At 38.5% G+C, this 19,663-nt stretch overlaps 1 protein-coding gene across 8 annotated transcripts in view; it reads right to left on the bottom strand.

The window, feature by feature from the left end:
- rap1gap2a (RAP1 GTPase activating protein 2a) overlaps positions 1–19,663 on the bottom strand; it is a 71,684-nt gene that overhangs the window by 40,936 nt on the left and 11,085 nt on the right. For 5 of the 8 annotated variants that reach the window (XR_015844207.1, XM_088300108.1, XM_088300110.1 and 2 more), the window contains exon 2: positions 19,602–19,637. The exons of 2 other annotated variants lie outside the window; for them this stretch is intronic. Coding sequence is in view for 5 of the 6 variants with exons in the window: in XM_088300108.1 (XP_088156234.1) it covers positions 19,602–19,637 (36 nt within the window). In the remaining variant the exon portion in view is untranslated. Of the gene's footprint in view, positions 1–16,494; positions 16,514–19,601; positions 19,638–19,663 lie in introns of those variants that run through there. One more of the 8 variants, XM_088300115.1, reaches the window with a different exon arrangement.

Raw genomic sequence — 19,663 nt, 5'->3', positions numbered from 1 at the left:
CACACACATATATAGAGCTCACTTTCTCCCGTCTCCAACTCAAACCTTTTTTCAATCAGCTACACAAGAAATAGCAAAACAAGATGGAGGATACTTGCAAAACGAGTGAGAGCAAGTGAAAAGGAGACAGACGTGTTGGCTGCTCATATTCAAATCACCAATATTTATGGAAAAGTTCATTAGAAAATGGCAGTTCTTGCATATATCGATAGATTAATACTGAAAGGCCATGTGTATAAATCTAAGCCTGAAAATAAATACAGTTAAGGCAAAGGTCATCTGTTGTGTATTTCATTAATTATGCATGCAATGTAACATTTGTGTGATGTGTCTAAATATAAACCTTCAAACAAATAAAATGAAAATCACTTTCAGGGATTGACATTTCAGGATTAACACAAAGTTTATATAGCATGTATATTAACAGAATTTGATGTTGTATAATCGTTCATATTATTTATTTGTTTGATTCAACACACTCCAGTAATGCTTTTGTAATCACAATTAAATAAGTATATTTCATTTATATAGCAATTTTTACAGCAAGGAATCCCAAAGTGCTTCACATTCTCAGAATCATCGGCCAATATAACATCGTTCAAGACCCCTAAAGGAGTGATGTCTGTGGAATACAAAACAGGTGACCAAACTGAGAAGCAGAAATCGTTTGCACACACTGCAGGGGGGGGGATTTGCTGGTTTAAGCAGGGGAACCTTTCATGCCAGGCATGATTTCAAACCATGACGTTTTAGTGTGCCCCAGCTCTTTTTAGGTCATTGACCAAGTCCTGTCATGTAGTTCTGGGCTGATTCGTCACCTTTCTTAGGATCATTGAGACCCCACGAGGTGATATATGGCACGGGGCTCCACTCTGATTGAGATTGAGCGTCATGTTTATCGTCTTCCATTTTCTAAATATTGATCCAACAATGGTCCTTTTTTTCACCAAGCTGCCCGGCAATTTCTCAGTAGCCCTTTCGGTCACTGTGGAGTTGTACAATTTCGTCTCTGGTGTTTTTGGACAGCTCGTTGGTCTGGACCATGTTACAAGTTTGAGTCTTACTGATTGTATGGGGTGGACAGGTGTCTTTATGCAGCTAACGACCTCACACAGGAGCATCTGAGGTGGACTTTTAAAGCGGACTAACAAGTCTTTGAGGGTCAGAATTCTAGCTGACAGATGTTCATAATTATATTTTCAGCTGTATCAAATAAAGTGATAAAAAAAATCATACATTGTGATTTTTGTATGATTCTTTTTAGATTATCTCTCTCACAGTTGACATACACCTACGATGAAAATTTCAGACCCCTCCAGGATTTCTAAGTGGGAGAACTTGCAATATAGCAGGGTGTTCAAATACTTAATTTCCTCACAGTAATTGCTAAAACAAACAAAAAAAAAACACTTCCCCATGTTTGATAGAAAAGAACAAATTTCCTCATACAAATGATTTATGGAGGTGGACAATGAGTGTGAATTGCATGTAACTGCTGTGCAATCATAACCAGTTCCTCTTTCGGTTGTAATTTATGTCTACATATGTATTTGGGTGTGTCTGCAAATGTGAAGGTGTGTGTGTGTGTGTGTATTCCAATTATAGGATGTGGTTTCAACCTGTAACCGTGTCATTTGACCATTACAAAAAAATAGATGTTAATTAAGTCTAATTAGGATTCCAGAAAGATCAATCAAGCTTGAATCATACTTCAATACAGGATACAGGAGAATGTAAGCTCCTTCCGGAACAAGGAACTACAAACACAGGACATTTAAAGCAGCACAATGCTCAGAAATTAATTGTTGTACTACACCCACTGTCTTTAAAAGGCCTTTATAAAGACCCCTACTTCTAATATGATTTTTTTTTCAAAGAATGCTTGTAAATTGACAGGCGCAGCTTTTTGGAGACTTACGCTGGTCTTATCCGATATTTTAAGCCAACCCACATGATGCTACTGACCCTATGAAATTTGGTTAAACATTGCAAAAGTGAATACAAAAACGAGAGAGGGGTGAGAAGTGAGTTATTGATGGAAAGAGAATGTAGCAATACCGGGAGAAAAAGGGTGCAGTAAAGAAGGAAAGAAGACAGGCTTAGATGCAATTGAGTGGAAGACGGAGAAAATTAATGGCGCTCTCTTGTCACAGTGGATGGCGAAAATGAAACTTTCAACTCTGAATGGAAGGATTCATCCATGCCCATGCTCATTCTTACTACTGTGACCACAAAGCTACAGTGTCTCATGAGATAAAGCACAACATTTTTGAACAGACATATCAGCTTAAGCCAAAACTCAAGCCACAGAAAATAAGTCTCACAGCCTAATAAGATCAATCAACACAGAGACATGATGGGGGTGCAATTTGGTCTCCAATTGCTCACGTCACACGCATGGCCGACTACATCATCTGAAAGGGTAGATGTTGCTGTTTATATGCCAATTTCATGCACGGACCCCAGCGAGTCTAATTTCTGTTTCCGCAATTTCAAGCACAGTGTACTCCTACGTACTGTGCTTCCTACTGCCCTCATTAAATGCAAATGAGGAATTCTGCAAGGATTAGCTGGGAAAAAATATTTTCCATTCCGCAACGTCCCGTTACGCCCAATTCTACCAACGCAAATTCTAGCAAAATACCTAGCGCTAGACTTGCGCTGGGAACGAGAATAGGCCGCCATCGGTTTAGCCACGTTGGCTATCTACATGACCAGATCGCACCGGCCGTTGGTGGGTATGTTGCATGTGATCGACAAAGAGTTTAATCTTTTACCAAGATCCGAAATAGCGGGTGCTAAATCGCATGTTCACTCACTGTAAAAGATTTTCCATGCCTTTGCTGACAGGTGTAAAAGTGGTGGAGATCACCATATTTAAGTATACTTTTGTACGTATATATGTATGTATGCCCCTCCCAGAGCCATCACCTTATCTCGGTGGAGATGTTAGTGTGTCCCAATGATCCAAGAAGCTAAACTATCTGGCGCTTTATGACCCTGGCTGTGTCGCCCATGGCAAACAGGTCCTAGGTGAGGGACAAAGCATGCCTTAAAAGACCAGAATACAAATATTGACATTTTTTTCCCCTTGTTTAGATGTGGGTCACATGGTATGAACAAAAAAGTAGAAGTGTGCCTACTGAAATTATTATCTTGTCTCACTTAAGTCACAAATGTATTGAGTGTAAAACCTGGGTTTGCATAGTTGAACACAAAGCTGATATATTTGCAGGGAGTCATTCTTCTTTAAATATGAATAGCAACAGGTGGTTATGTAGGTTATATGGTACTTTTTGAAATTCAAGTGAAGAGCATTTATTTGTTATGCCTGCCGCTCTCTGCTGCTGGCATAGATTAAAAAAAAACTATAATTACAATATAAATAATAAAATAACATAATCGTAATGAATAATAATGAACATATACTTTTGACCTAACTATACAAGACATAAATCATCTTTTGAAGCGTCAACGCATGCCAAACTGAATTGAAAACCATGACCATAAAACCGAGATATGAATGTTCCGTCGATTTTGTGAATCGTTCCGTCCTTAAGTAATACGTAACCATTTTCAGTTATGCTAACTAACGAAACATAAGAAAGGATCTTGTACAGTCTACATCCTGTTGACAAAAATACCTAAAACCTAACCTGAATGCTAAGGTGAATGGTGCCAAATATAAAACAGCAAAAAGAGGGATAAGGATTTATGCTTAAAAAGAAAAACATAACTTCGAAAATAAAGCATACTGCTGTTTTCAAAAACAAATAATTGATACAGTCGTGCTTAATATTAAATATGTAATACTAATCTCAAAATTAACATCATCACCATTTTAACTGTATTACTTGTTGTGAGAGGAAATACATAAAAATGACACTAATTATCAGCTAATGCCATCTCACACACTGTCACTGTTTATAACCCAAATCATGAACACTTTTAGATTTCTCACACTTGCTGGTGGTTTAATGTCCTCTTCTGACTCTTGCCCATCATGAGAAATTTGTATTTTTCATGTTTCCTCCGCTAACTAACGTCATGCTTGACTCCCTGTGACCATCATATTTGGTTTTGGTTCTCTCAGTGTCTCTCCAGACTGATCTAATACTCTGGCAGCATTTCAGGGCACAAAGGAAAAAGCTGTGAGCATTCTGAAGTGCACGACCTCAAGTTTACACTCTCAACCGTCAATACCAGCTGGCCTCTACAGCTTTCAAGGAACTCTTCCAGTAATTGAAGTTTAGAATGTCTTGATACAACTTGTCCTTTCAAATAAGCAAAAAAAAAAAAGAAAAAAAGGAAAAATAAAAATTACATATCCAAAGCATGCTGTGCATAACTTGTACATATTTATGATCTGATTGTCTCTTTCAGACTACAGAGAATCATTTCCTGCAAAAATATCTGACTGGCCAAAAAAAAAGGAAAATTTGTTTGGCCGTTATTAGTGTGACGATATGCAGATTAATATTAAAATACTGAATCACACATCATAGATGAATGTTCCGAAACATTTTAAATTCCATGTTGCTGTCTGACTAATACTAAAGTGTTGTGTCTGCCACACACAAAATTATACTTGATGCTCTTATTAATCTTGAAATTCAGAAATTCACCAGTTGAATCTTCTCTAATGGTTGTTTAAAGTTCGCTGCACATGTTGCTCCATGGGCTTTGAGTCCACAAAATGAAATGAGCGCACGTACAATGCAAAGGTGTTATTTTGCAAAAAGATTTTCAGCCTCATCCTTCTATGTTCCTCTTCCCCGAGTAGGCACTGGAAACAGTAAAGATTCTTAGAGCAACATTCTTCAACCGCTCCAGGAAAGCAAAGTTGTTCCGACAACTTACTCACCGCCCCTTCCTTTGTCTTACAGGTAGTTGTGCTCACCCATAATTGTTCCTACATCAGGATTAAGATGGAAATATTTGTTGAAATTGTTGGTGAGCAAAGATTTTTTTTGGGGCAACTTCATAATTTTGTCAACATATTGAGCGAATATTTCAATCCCTCTGACCAAAGAGTAACTAGCAACAAATGTAGAAACTTTTTCTGGTGTTAATGAGACTTCAGTGATCTTATATTTGCTTCTGCTTACGAGGGTCTCGGGAGGTGCTGGAGCCAATCCCAGCTATCTTTGGGTACCACGCGGGGTTCACCCTGAACTGGTCGCCAGCCAATCGCAGGGAACACAGAAACGAACAACCATCCACAATCACACTCACACCTGTGGTCAATTTAGCGTGTCCAATCAACCTGCAATGCATGTTTTTGGAATGTGGGAGGAAACCGCAGTACCCGGAGAAAACTCACGCAGGCACGAGGAGAACATGCAAACTCCACACAGGAAGGCTGGAGCCGGAATCAAACCCACAACCTCAGTACTGTGAGGCCATCGTGCAAATTGTGCTGCGGTTAGCAAAAAAAAAAAAAAAAGTGACCACATCTGTCGATTAGGTTGAAAGTCTTGATTATGAAACCTGTGCTCGAGAAGAAGTGTTTATGCAGAGGTACTGGCAGAAAAGTCTTAAGAGATTCAGAGCAGAACGAAGGTCCCGAGGGAAAGGGGTTGTTTTCAGTGGCTACACACACACAACACAAAATGCAAACGGGCCAGCCTCGCGCACAATGGAACTGGCCAAAGTGGATGATCCATCAATAGAAATATAGCTGTCTCCATGAGATAGGCAGTGACACAGACAAGCCAGACAACCAGTGTAACTGGATTCTGTCAGTTTTGGTGAGACACTACAGTCACTCTCAGTCAGTAAATGATGGGGCTACTATATTATTGGCAGGACAAATCTGCGGCTCATTCAAATCAGAACTGCAGCATTTGGAAATTAAGCAAAAATCCGTACATCACCTGAGATTTGTCATTCATCAGCAAACCGGGTGTCCATCAGTGGTGGACTGACAGGCCTTCCGTCGGTACTGACGAAATGCCCACCTCTGCGAATTACATAAAGGGGGGTTGGGATGCATCGCTTGTTAAACAATAATGCTCAAAAAGGATTTTAAGGACGTTTCCTAGTTCAGGAAATAGGAGAAGGTTCTCATTTCATACTTTTTGCATAATGCTTAACATTTATATTCAAAATATTTGTTGGTAAATATTAATAGACTAACATAAGGTGTCAGATTATTGTAAGAGTTAAAAAGCAGGACAACGTGGCCTAAATCTCATAACTCGCCTTTTGTAAGAATTTAACCTCGGTATGGGCTGGGCGAGGTGCTTTGTGATGTGAGGAATGGACAACGCGAACGCTGGAGAATGCTTTGTCTGCTATTGGCATGTCAAAAACAAATATTTACCTTCTATTTTAGCTCATTATGCACAAGGGTGATGTTATGTTCGTTTGGGACATTAATATCACTGTAAAGATTTTGACATTGACTTTGATGCGTCAAACAAAGCAGTAATAATGCACTTTTTCTACTTCAAAGTCTGTGGACTGTTATACAGTACCTGTATTTGATTTGTGGGTGGTTGTTTTTAAAATAATTTTTAAAAATAAAATTAATTTAGAGTTTTTACTACACAATTCTTACAGTGATTTAGTTATTTAAAAAAACTAAAACCAACACAGTAAAACTACACTAAAATGAAGCATTTAATAAAATAGAACAAATATCAAACCTGCTCTCAATACCAATTAAAACGTGCTAAATTTAAAAACTAAAAACTAACTAATGAATTCAAAATATATTGAAAATTCCTTAACTATTATAACCCTGGGAGGTGTTCCGTGAGATGTTTCTAAAGTGCCTCCCTGTGTGTCTGCGCTTTCTTATGAGCTGTTTCTGTTTTCTTACACTTGGACCAGACCAATGCACTAGTTGAGCGAGCTCTTCTGCCTCTCATTTGTCCCTGTGCTTTCGTATTCCTCTCTCTGAGGACACCCAATGTCAAACCCGGTAAATCAGTTTCTTTACCCACAGTTTGCACAGAAGAATAATGTATGTGCCGAGTGACGGATGTACGATGCTGAGACAAACACACACCGATGCGAACTCGCATCTTTGGAATTAGAAATTGAAAATGCATGAGGGGGAACAGAAAGAAATCATTACATTATTGAGAAGATACCGAGTACTAGTTGTTCAATGACCCGATGGCAATGTCAGCACCTTGTGATCCTCTTTCAATTGCTCCACGTTGGCTGACTGTGACATCGGCTGCACATTTTTAAAATAGATTTCTCTTCCCTTTCCCGTTTGGATTTTACGTTTCATATCAATTTTGATTATTATAGCTGGATCAGACTGGAAGTGATTGTTGATTGACAAAAACAATTTCCATTTTGTTGACATTTTCCACTGTAAGTTGAATAAAACAAAAGCAAAAGGTATCAAAAGTAGATGAAGAATAAGAATACCGAACACAACTGTCATCTTTATAAAAGTGCTTATTGACGTGTATATACATTTTTTTGAATGACATGAAGAACACAAATAGTCACCCCTTTGAAGACTGGAAGGATAATGAAAAATAACATAGCTGTCCTGTTTGTTGAGTTCATGTTAATCATATTAATGTTACCACAGTTACGCTGTGTTCATAAATGATCATCGTCTCTGTTTGTGACAATGTATCAGGCCAAACAGGCCAGGCGGATGACCTGAGATGAATTATTCCTCTCTAAGGAAATTGGGTTTGAGCTCACTCTGTTGGAGCAAAACCATCCACCTTTCTCGGATGTGTTCATAGGACAAAGTCCTGTGTGCGCACACACACAAAGACACAATCAGGGAAGATGCATCGTTTCAGCTATATCAAGATTTACTTCTGATCACAGAAAGACAAAAAGACATCCTTCCTGTGATTACACTCTAGACAAATGTGCTATGCAGAGAGAGACAAAGAAGACTGTGTTGAGAAGCGTTGGTGCCATGCTGCTTTGCCATATATTAGACGCTTTCACGAGTAAAGCTTGAAGGCTTGCTAGTAAAAGGGTCACTGGGTTCGAGGACACACACTTGTACACACAAAAACGCTTCAGAAGGAAGAAATTACCTTCTAAACGTGACAACACACTACCGAGAATAGTGTTGTTTTAACAACAATGCCAAAATAGAATGCTTTTAAAAAAAACAAAAAAAAAACTATACAGTGCAAAATAAGGCTTTTGCAAGAATCTGGAATTTTTCTCCGCTTTCAAATGCTGTGGGCGTATCCAGTAAATTCGCTGAATTGTCAATCAAATACCACTCATACAACCTGGATGAATTGATGCTTCTTTTTCAAGCATATTTCATATGCCTCCACATTACATGTTTGAGCTGCGGAAATATATCATTTCGAAGCGTTGAGTAGCTGGAATATATCGCGCTGGGATGTCTTGGGGGTTTTTCATGCCAGAACAATGAGGCACTCACACTCCGCTGTCCACATGCTGAATTTTTCAAGGCAAACGTTTTGTTTTCAGTGCTGTGACGCGACTGCCCGAAGATAGCTGGGATAGGTTCCAGCAACCCCCCGCGACCCTAGTGAGGAGAAGCAGTACAGAAGATGGATGGATGGATGGATGATTAATCGCAAAAAATTGCGTAATTGCAATTAATATTTTTCAACTACTATTTTTCGTCAAGCTTGTAACAGGTATTTACTTGAATACTATCTTGGAATTAGTGTAAAATCACCAAATATGAAGTGTATGATACATCAAAGTTCGAATAGCTTTCTTTGATCCATGAATATGATCAAAACGGAGTCGGGCAACTCTCCGATTTTTTTTCCCAAAATGTTAGCGATTTAAGCGGAAACAAAATCTCTGAATAGACTCTATATATACACCCTTTCCAGATTCGGGGTATGATGTGCTAAATTCTGGTCGCAATGCCATCGCATTGCAAAGCAAAAAATGGAAAAAAATCAATCTTTCTTTGAAAATCTCCCTCGCTGTCTACTGGAATGATGTCAAAATACCGCAAAACACATTAACCGGCCAATTGCTTGAATGAATCAAGGGTCGGAAGAGATCAAATCATCAATCTACGATTTAATGATTCATTTGCAGTTTTACAGTACAAGCATGTCTGTGCACTGTACATAGACTTGACGGATTTTTTCAGATGCTCAACTCAGATTTGTTTATTGATCAACCACAACCCAACGGGGAGATACGGAGAGTGAGACGGACAGACAATCATCACCAAAACAAAAGGCTGAGTTGACTCACTGAGCATAACGGCCGACACACCACCGACATGTCAGGAGGAGATATTCCGACGTCTTTAAAAAGGCACAACTTCAGATGACATTTCCACATTGAAAAGCACCATCTGTATGCCTACTGCACAAACCAACGAACATAACTTTAAAGAATGAGGTTATTTTTCATCTAGGGCGTCAAAGTAGCTTGAAATAAGCAGATATAGGAAACTAACTCTGGCCTCACCTTTCCACGAGAAATGCTTTATGTGCTCCCTTGCGTATGCTCCATTGACAGCCTCCAAATGCTGTGATTGTCTTTCCACATGAACAAATAGCATCAAACTGAATTTTGAGTGGCCTGAACAGTCACAGGCAAACAACATCAATGCATGCTCGGTGCCTTCTGCATTTTTTGTTGTAACAAGCAAAATAAGAAAGTTCGGATTAATTAAGCAACTTGTGCAAATTTTACGATACCATGATACAAATGAGTTGCCTCTTTGCAATGTTTTGAGCAGGCTTGAATTTTGTCACTCTGCTTTTGTTCTACATCCGCAACCTACATCACCACAAACTAAAACCTTGCATCATTACCAGAGCAACAATTGCAGATGGATCAGTGTGGCATGCTGAGATGTAGCAAATCAGATTTGGTTTCTTGAAAATAACAGCTTGGACAGTAAAGCATCAAAATCGGATTTGATCAACACATCGCATGTGAAAATGGCCTTATGTCTCAGTCTCAGCTGTGGACCCTCCTCTAGCCCACTCAAAGTCTCTTTTCATTCGCTTTCTCATTTGCTCAGTCTGTACAACCACCTTCTTTTCTCACTATTGCTAAAAAGAGTGTAATTTGCAGCAAGGTTACATCATGTGCGCAAAACAGCGACCACACAGCACAGCAAGAACCTTTTATTCTGTCTCCAGTGGCAACACATTGATGCCTGAACAAGTTCAGATGAAGAAAGTTGGAAATTGTCAATAAAATGGTGACATAGACACACAAACGTGTGCGTGCACACACACTTGCACAAACGTACACACTTTTCTGACCCACTGATGAAGGGTCAAATGAAGAGTGCCATCAAAGAGAAGTGTGTAAACCTCCAAAAATAAAACCTTTTTAAACGTGCAATTATTGTTGTTTACTATATAAAGGAGTGTGGAAAAAGTTTTGACCCTCTTCTTGTTTCTTAATGTCATGTAATAATGATAAATACCAGTGTAAGAGCTCATTCCACTAAGAGAAAGTTAAAAATGTGCATATAATCAAAAGATTATTAATAGCTTATAGCCCCAATTTTAACTGTTTTATTATTAAAACTAATCAGATTGTCCAATTGCAGTATTATGTAGGAAACAGAATCAATCACTGACTATTAAGGTCACCGCCAAAATTAACAGTGCGTAAGGCACCATCATCCGCGAGTGGGCTCACAATTTGTGCGAGGGGATGCACATCATATGTAGATGCTTTGACGCACATTTCTCATGTCGTTCAAATTCATTCGCACTTTTGGTGCAATGGAATATCTTTGATCAATGATTTGTACAGATTAGTTATCACAATTTGAGCCACACATGGTCCACATATTGGTTGGTGAAAAAAAAAAATGTATGGAATCAACACATTCACTCTAATGAAAGCAGAGGAACTTGAAAACCCTTTCGGATCATATAAATCGCATGTATGGGGGCATTTTGGATAATTTAATAATTTGTGTACGCCAAAAAATAAATAACAAAAGATAGCGCACCATCAGAAAGACATGTCAAGGAATCTCCAAGAGCAGTTCTTCATAACAGAACATGCCACCAATGTGAAGGCTAACTTCAGAACAAAAGCTTACCAAATAATACATTGATGTCCACTATATTTGCCTTTATTTTGAAACTAGCCCTCGAAGCTCATGTTAGCGCGACGGCTAGCTTGACTTCTTCTCCACATGTCGGCTTTCATTATCCCAATTTTTATTGCCATCACGTAGGGGCTCCCAACATCAACACATTGAAACCATATTCATTCGGTGATTAAGGACGGTTAGAAACAACTGGTTAATTAAAATGTTGTACATCGTCACTATATGATACAGCATAAGACTCATCAGCTGTTAGATTACATTAGCATTCTTTTCTTTTCTTCTTTTTCAATGTGGACACAGGCTCCTTTGTAATTCAATCTCCATATTTAAAGGAACAGCATGTGCCTTAAACTGCCTGTTGAGCTCTTTGTCATTCATGGCCCATGTATAAAATAAGAAGATATTCATAAATTCTAAATGGCCATATTTCAAATTCAATATATATTCTTTTATTCTTCAATGGGCAAACGTGTTTTATAAAAATGCAGACATGATGTTCTCACTGTGTGTTCCCTCTCTATAGGTCACCTCTCAGTGATGCCGCTTCATTGTGAATGTCTCCTCTATGAGCCCTTAACAGTGAGCCCTCTAACCAGATGGTCCGCTTATCAGCTCCTCTGTGTCTGAGTGAAAGCAGCATCAGGCACAAGGCAAGGAGTAAATATTTGCCAAACACTGAGAGGCAGATGGTTTTTCATGTGACTTGAGAGGAACAAGAATCGTTGCACCGAGACATACATAATTGTTGGGATCGCACAGTTTAGGATAAAAGAAAAGATGGTCCACATGAAGGTATGTTTATGCGTTGATGTTGGATTGTTATGTGTTTTTTTTCATAAGATTTTTCAGCGTAAAACTAAAGGTCCTATGTAATCACATTCAACAGTTTCTACTGTTTTATGCAAAATATAGGTCAGAATTACTCTGTGACCATCAGCTGCCAACCAATCCATCCATCTGAGTGTTCACTGGACGGCCAAGAAGTTGCCAGGCCTTGCAAAGCCCTGTGGCTAGGCACAATTCCGGTGATAGACCGCTGAATTTCAACTAAGTCAACACAATGAAAAGACGTGGCGGCCACAAGCCACCCACATATCAGTATCTACCAATCAGAGAAAAGCTGTTTCCGTAACAAATTAACGAGAACAGACAACCATTTGGAGCAAAGCTTATTTTCATATTTAATATTAATGAGTAAACGGCCTGTTTAAAATGACAAATTATGGTATTATCTTGAAAAAGGGCATTATGGCGATTTCCAACCCAAATTGTCTTGCAAATCCAATATAAGGACATCAAAGATTATTTAAAAAAAATTGTGCACCAGACCTTTAAGACAAATTAGGCAGCTGTTAACTTTGTAGTCGCTCCCGGTGGAGGGTTTGTGACTCCCATTGATACTAGGACTTAAGTAAATTGTGTGGGGCTTTATGCCCCTGACAGGGTCACCCATTGCAAACAGGTCCTAGATTAGGAACCAGACAAAGCATGAATCAGTGCAAGAAATTGGGGTGCTGAGAAAACTCTCTAGTACTGCAGAATGTAAAATTGTGATAACTTGTTATTTTTTTTAATGCACATTTCTTTCTGATAAATGTAGAAACATAAATAAATATATCAATGTGGACTGATCCATCACCTGAACCTAAATTTGGTGCTTCTCATGTGGCACACCTAATCACACATGCACAAACACGCACAAACAATAACACACACACGCACAGAGACATACACGAACCCTGACCAAATCAAGAGGAGAGCTGTACAGACATGCCAATTTTACAAACATCGAATTTGAAAATCGGAGTCCCTTCCCAATGGTCATGTTTTAAGAGAGCCTGGCTGCAACTGACCCATCACCATGGAAATGAATCATATGAGACAACCATCAGTTCTTGCTGCCATGGCAACAGACTTAACTCCCTATAGAGCTACGTTCAATGAAGCTTTTTACAAGTGACAAAATACACAACTTTTATTATGCAATTGAAATCCATGAAAATGGAATTGTATTTTTTGTTTTGAGGTTCTGCCATCTTGATGGAATATTTGTGCTTAAATATTTATGCGATAAAAACAAAGCGTGTTCACAATAAATAAAACATCAATCTCTAAAACAATATTTCCATTTTAATGGGTTTACTAGTTTACATTTGAAACTAGTGAGTTTTTGTTTGTGGTGTGTTGCAACCAATTTTAACATCAACAAGTGTGAAGAAATATACTAGTAAACACTGCCCTCTAGTGGTACAAAGCCCTTTCTTCAGCCAACTGTTTTGTATATCAGTGCACTGAGGGCCTTTGCAGTTAACATATGATCTTGCTTGAGTGACTTGCATGTATATAAAAAAAAAGCATGCTAAAAATGACCTCTGTGATGTTTTCTGTTTCTTAGAGTAGGTGTGAGAAGAGAGGAAGTGCAACATCCTCCCTTTGGACGCTTGAGGAAGGGTGGAGCTTTACCACTTCCCATATACTTCAAGAATGATCTCTGCACCTTGAAACCACATTATTTCACTGCTCTTTTCTCACATGTACTCAACAAAATGAGTTACAAGGCAAATTTGCACACTTAATAATCCTCAGATATACTGTCCAGATGCGTATGTGTATGTATGGCTATTAAACGCAATTTTATGACACTATTTTATTATACCCTATCTGTGTTCACCAGTTGTGCTCCTATTCTCATTTTGTCTTGATCTGGCAGCTCAAACATTGGCACTGTGTACACAGTCTTCACAATGGCTCTAAATAAACTGAAGTGATACAGCCGACAGCTCATTAAGACCACACAAATTCTCTGTGCAAGAAACCATTGCTTGCTGTGCACTTTATTAAATTACCAGCTCGAGTAAACATGATAGCAGTAGACATTTAGTCCTGTGTTTGTTCAATGGCCATAAGTCGACATTATTCCATGCAATACAGAAGCTGGGCCAGGACAGAGTAAATGCCATGCTCCAGAAATAGCAGATTTTCTTTTTTCCATGATGCAGCCACAAAGATAACATTTATAATAAAAAAATAAATAAATAAAAAAAAATAAACTATGTCAAGGAACAATAAGCTGAGGTGAGAGGTTTTCTCAGAAGAAACATCCTCTTCCACCAGTCAGCAAATCACAATCATTTCAGAAGTGTGTTTATGTGTGTGTTTACTGTTAACCTCAATGATATTGCTCTGATTGTCAAATTCTGTTTGAGGTCAAGTTTTTACCGTGGATTGTAAAGCCTTTGTACTATAACAGCTAAATGCAGCTTCACCATGTTTACTTTGAACTCTGAGCTCCACTAATTGACCCAAGTCTGCAGAGCTCAGATCTCAACTGGTTTGATATTCAATCTGCACATCTTTAATGTATTCAGGACCTAACTCATTCAGTGATTTATAATCCAGTGGCAAAACTTTGAAATCTATTCTATAGCTGACTTCAGTGTTCTGTGGTCATTATTCTTGTCCGAACCTAAGCTGCAGCTGGTATCAACCAGCATGCAACAAATTGACTGTCTTTCAAGCAAAACAAGATATTCATGGAAATTACCCCGGACTGATCAATATTCTTGATTATTTTTTTACATGCTTTGAGTCATAACTCCAGTCATTTCCAAACTTGAAGACTTCCAGCGCACACAATCCCAAATCTATTTTTCTTAACACCAGATCTTTGATTTGCATAATCGCATTATCACAAGCGGAAAAAATGAGTGATGGGTAATTGTCATCTTCGTAATGTGAATGGTTTAATAAGAGTTAAATACCAATTCTCCATGGCAATCAAGGATTAAACAAATGTGAATGTCCTGCAGTTTCTTGTTGGAGAAAATCTATCAATCTATCTTTGAGAATACATTCAGATGCAAAATAATGGATCCAACAAAAAGAGGCTTATTAAAATTCACATGGGCGCAAAAGTCATCTAACTGCATCCTTTCTTGAAAAGCAGACACGAGAAGGCCACACAAGCTCATAAATCTCAATCAGTATGCTCCAAGTGTGAGCTTCAGTTTGGTTGGAACTGAGGTGAAAAGAGTTCAGTTGAGGTTGGCCGGAGGAGAGTGTAAATAATGTGTGACATGTGTTAGCTAATTACCAGCACACACGTGATGAGGAAAGTGCAACGCGACATTTGCAATGTGCGGTTAAAACAATCTGCGGCGCAGCCTGCTGGTCTGTTGTAAAACAAAATAATCCAAAGCCTGCAAGCAACATTGGGACGAAAAATAATTTGAAGATGTCAGTGCAGGCAGCAAACTTGCAAAGGTTACCACTGAAATGAGGCTTCTCCTGCTGACAACAGATCATTTATCAGAAGCTTATATTCATAACTGTGATGGCTAAAGCAACCCAGTATGGTAATCGGTCCTGAAATGGGCGAGAGCAGCTTGTGCTACTGAGCCTGGGATGGCTACCACGAAGATATGATAATATAAATAATATCATATAAAAGAGTGCGAGTTGATTTCCCCTTGAGGGATGCTAATCAGTATAATGAATTTAAAATAAAATTAACGACCTCAAAGCAAAATATCAGCTTCATGATAGAACTGTACCGGTCACTTCTACTGTGTCGTGATTCGGTTTCAACCTCAACCCTCTAATTATAACTGTGCACGCACGATTAACTGGAACTCGAACAAATGACTAAATGCGATACAAAATCCCAAATAAAAAAATGTACAACCTATTAAGAGAGAGATTCATCCATTAAACATCAAACACAAGCATGACGTGACGCATATACACGGTTTCTCTGAAAGATCACAAGATGATTGTGACATATGAGTGCTCTAACACTCAGGTTGCATTGTGAAAAAGAGATCTCCCTATTATTCATGTTCAGATCATCCATCTTTATGTGTCCAACCCACGTGATTAGTTGCAGTTGAAAGCTGCTCAGCAACAAATCTTGCATGTTTTTTCCAAAACGTGAAGAGAAGGTGAAAGTTCCATCAGAATACCAATCCAACAGCAAAACTCCTCGTGAGTCATTAAGTAACGGAGACAATTGTTGTTGGATGGACGATCGCCACCTCTTGTAGAACGACCATCAACTAAATTAATTATTATAGTGTAAATGTGAACAAAAATTGAATCATTGTGGAATGCAAAAAAATGATAGTTATACATTCTAAATATTATATTGTAACTGCAGTCTGTAAAAACATGTTATTTCATATGGGTTTATATTACTTAGTTTGACTTTAGATTAAAGACAATGTGCCTTACGCATTGGGCATGAATTTTGAAGTTCAAAAGTAGACCACATTTTTTAGACAGAAAGTTACATATACCGTAACCAAACGAGGAAAGAGCAAAACCATGACAACATGATTTTGTATCTAATACTTTTTATTTTACTTTTGAATGGGTATCAAAATAAACAATAACAAACCAAAACACATTGCTCAGAAGGCCTAAAATTATTTAAAAAGAAATTACGTGTCCATCCAGCAGTTACTCACCATAGCTTACGGGGCATCGTCACACAATATTAGAATGGCGATCAACTGAAACCTGCCCGTGTTTCATCCCCTCTCTCCCTTAATTCCTACTTGCAATATTCATCAGCACTACCTCAAGACAAAAGCCACAAAGAGGTGCATGTGTTCGCTAATGCACATGGTTAGAAGCCACATGCACACAGGATTGATTATACAGCTGTTAATGAGACCCGGAGGCAGAGGATTGTTCTCTTTGTAGTAGTGCAGCCGGGATTAATAACAAGAGGAGGATGGGCTGGAAAGCACACAGTGATCTCTTTAATATGTGGCATGTGGCTTATTATCAAGATATCAGTCTTGGATTTGTCATACAATATAAACATGCATTTATTTCGCAACACACATTTATATTCTTGTATGAGTGGTAGCCTACCATTTATTTTTATGCTCTCTGCCCCATAGAGCCCTTTTTCGTAATCAAACGCCGAGATCAAAAGGAAATGCACACACACACACACACACACACACACCTCGTGCAAGAGTCACGACTCAGTCATTCATATTCAATGCCACTCTAGTCTGACAACACTTGGCCAGGGAGTGAAAGACACAGGTGTGAGTGTGTATGTATCCATGACACCATGCAAAATCCACACATTGTATATCACATAAATGCTTATGCACCAGTCGCTAAAGTATACTAACCAGGAAAACTAAAGTAATTTATTAACTTGCTCCCACAGGCACATTTGATTTGTGCAACACAGCTCACAATTTTCTTTTTAGATAAGCTGCTAGATTTGTAAAGCATTAATTACACAATACTGGAAATGTCTTGCTGAAATAAGCTGGGGTGTCCCTAAAAAAGATTTGTTGCTGGGGTGGCAGCATTTATTGCTTCAAATCTTCTTTGTGTCTGAGAATACAATATTCAAGATTTACAAAAACAAGTTGAAGTGTGGGCTCGTCAGACCACAGCACACTTTTCCACTTTGTACCAGTCCATCTCAGATGAACTCGGGGGGCCAGGGAAGATGGTCGTGTTTCTGTGTATGGTTCAATGGTAGCATTTGAACTTGTTGTTTTGACCTTGTGTTTGCATTGTTTTTATGAAGCTTTCCAGAGCCCACGCGACAGTATCCTTTATACAATAATGCTGCTTTTTTTTAATGCAGTGCCACTTTAGGGATCAGAGTTCACGGGCGTTCAATGTTGGTTTTCGACCTTGCTCTTTAAATGAAGCTATTTGGCCAGATCGCCCACACCGGTTTCCGTGACCACACCACCTCCATCTTTCAAAAACCTTCACTGGATCCCCGTTCCCCAGCGCATTCAATTTAAACTTCCCCCCACTCATCTATAATGCCCTTCACAATCAGCCCTCCTCTTACCTCACTGACCTTTTCTACCCACTCCTTCCCGCACCCTCCGTTTCTCAAACACAAACCTCCTCGCTATCCCCATGGCCAAAGCACAGTACCTCGGGAGACAGAGCCTTCTTTCAAATAAAATTTATAATAAACATAATAATAATAATAATAACAACAACAATAATAATAATAATAATAATAATTTTTATTATCAAAAGTTACGTTAACTGCAAACTGAGAGCCTTGTGTCATGTCAAACTGACATCCAGCAAATCACTCCAGAAAAAAGTGACAATTCAAGGCAAGTCATGAAAACACGTACTTTTCGCATTAAATGGCTCCTTTTGTAATAAAAAAAAAAAAAAGAGTCACCACAGTCAACAACACATTTGCGTGAATTGACTGCGTGAAATAGAGCTTGAGAAATCAAATGACCCTGGGGAGAATTTCCAGTTGTATTGATTGGTTCAGTAATTTGTGTCCGCATTTTTTATAATCAAAAACCTGTGTTTGTGTAGTGGGTCCTTTGTGAAGCAGTCTTTGAGAAGTTGAGTTGTGTCACAAATAGCAAGTAGATCACACACAGAGTTTAGCAACAAGGCTGAGTCAGAGAGCGACACAGAGTCTGTTCTGTGTATGTGTGAACATACTGGGATAAGCAGTCTGGACACAGATGCAATTAACATGAACGGTTGGCTAAAGAGAAACACATGCAATCATCACCTCTCGTTGCAAACACCATGTGTGGGCAAAGCAGAAGAAATCAAGCATGCAATTGACTCATCAAATGCCACACTTGCTTGCCAAAACAGATGTTAAATTTACATGATCTGCGTCCATTACAGTGACCTGATTAAATGTATTTTGTAATACAATATTCAGATCGCAGGAACAATAAACATACGGAATGATGCATCTGCCAGGTATCAAACTATAATTATGATAAGTCGCTTAGCAGGTTGCAAGAAAATTGTCACTTCCAAGTACTGTTGTAACAATGGATTCAATATGCCCCTAATGACCGGACAGCAGGAGAAGTGGGAAGCTGCTTTTCAATTATGCCTCTCATATGTGCTTCTTACTGACAATCTCCAAACCACAAACAGAATAAGTTGTTCCAAAGACATCAGAAGAATCCCCCCCTTCAGACAAAGTTTTCATGAGACCTACTCACAAGCGCATGATGTTATTCTAATATAAATCACAAATCCACTATGATGTTAAGAATGAAACTCAGTTTGAAGCGGTTTAAAATTATTACTCATTATCTGATCGCACACACCCTAAAGCAAATTTATTGAGACAAATTTTTAGTTTCCAGTGTTGGATAATCAAGTTGGATGTCATTGTGGCACAGCCTCAATTGATATGTAACATGCTAAACTGCGACGACATAATCTCGAGAAGCATTTTTATCATTTTCAGTGCAGTTACTGTTTTAATGATACTTCTTTAACTAAATTCATTTTCGCAATACTTTGCACAGGAAGTGCATGTGAAGAAAAGGTTAACACCCTTTACCTCATGTTCTGTAAAGGGCATTTTAACAGCCACAGCACTAGCTAAAAAAGGTTGAGTTGAGTTCAATTTTGGTGAAAATCTGATGTAGAATTTTTTTTTGTACTAAATCATCTGTACATTTCAAAAATCATTATGCCTGAAAAAATGTAATGGATGCCGAAAATGTTGGTTTGCGTATTCTGACAGACTCACAATGCTATGATATACAGTAGGAGGTCACTTAAGAGGTTTACTCACCGTGATTTCAATGCTGACAAGGTAGACTTGTCAATCCTGTAAATAAATATGAGAGATAAAAA

This window comes from Idiotropiscis lumnitzeri, chromosome 7 (genome assembly GCF_059441095.1).
Source record: "Idiotropiscis lumnitzeri isolate Australia: NSW breed Sydney's pygmy pipehorse chromosome 7, RoL_Ilum_1.0, whole genome shotgun sequence".
NCBI lineage: Eukaryota > Metazoa > Chordata > Actinopteri > Syngnathiformes > Syngnathidae > Idiotropiscis > Idiotropiscis lumnitzeri.
Note: the sequence above shows the minus strand (reverse complement) of the source record. Positions and strands in the feature narration are given on the sequence as shown.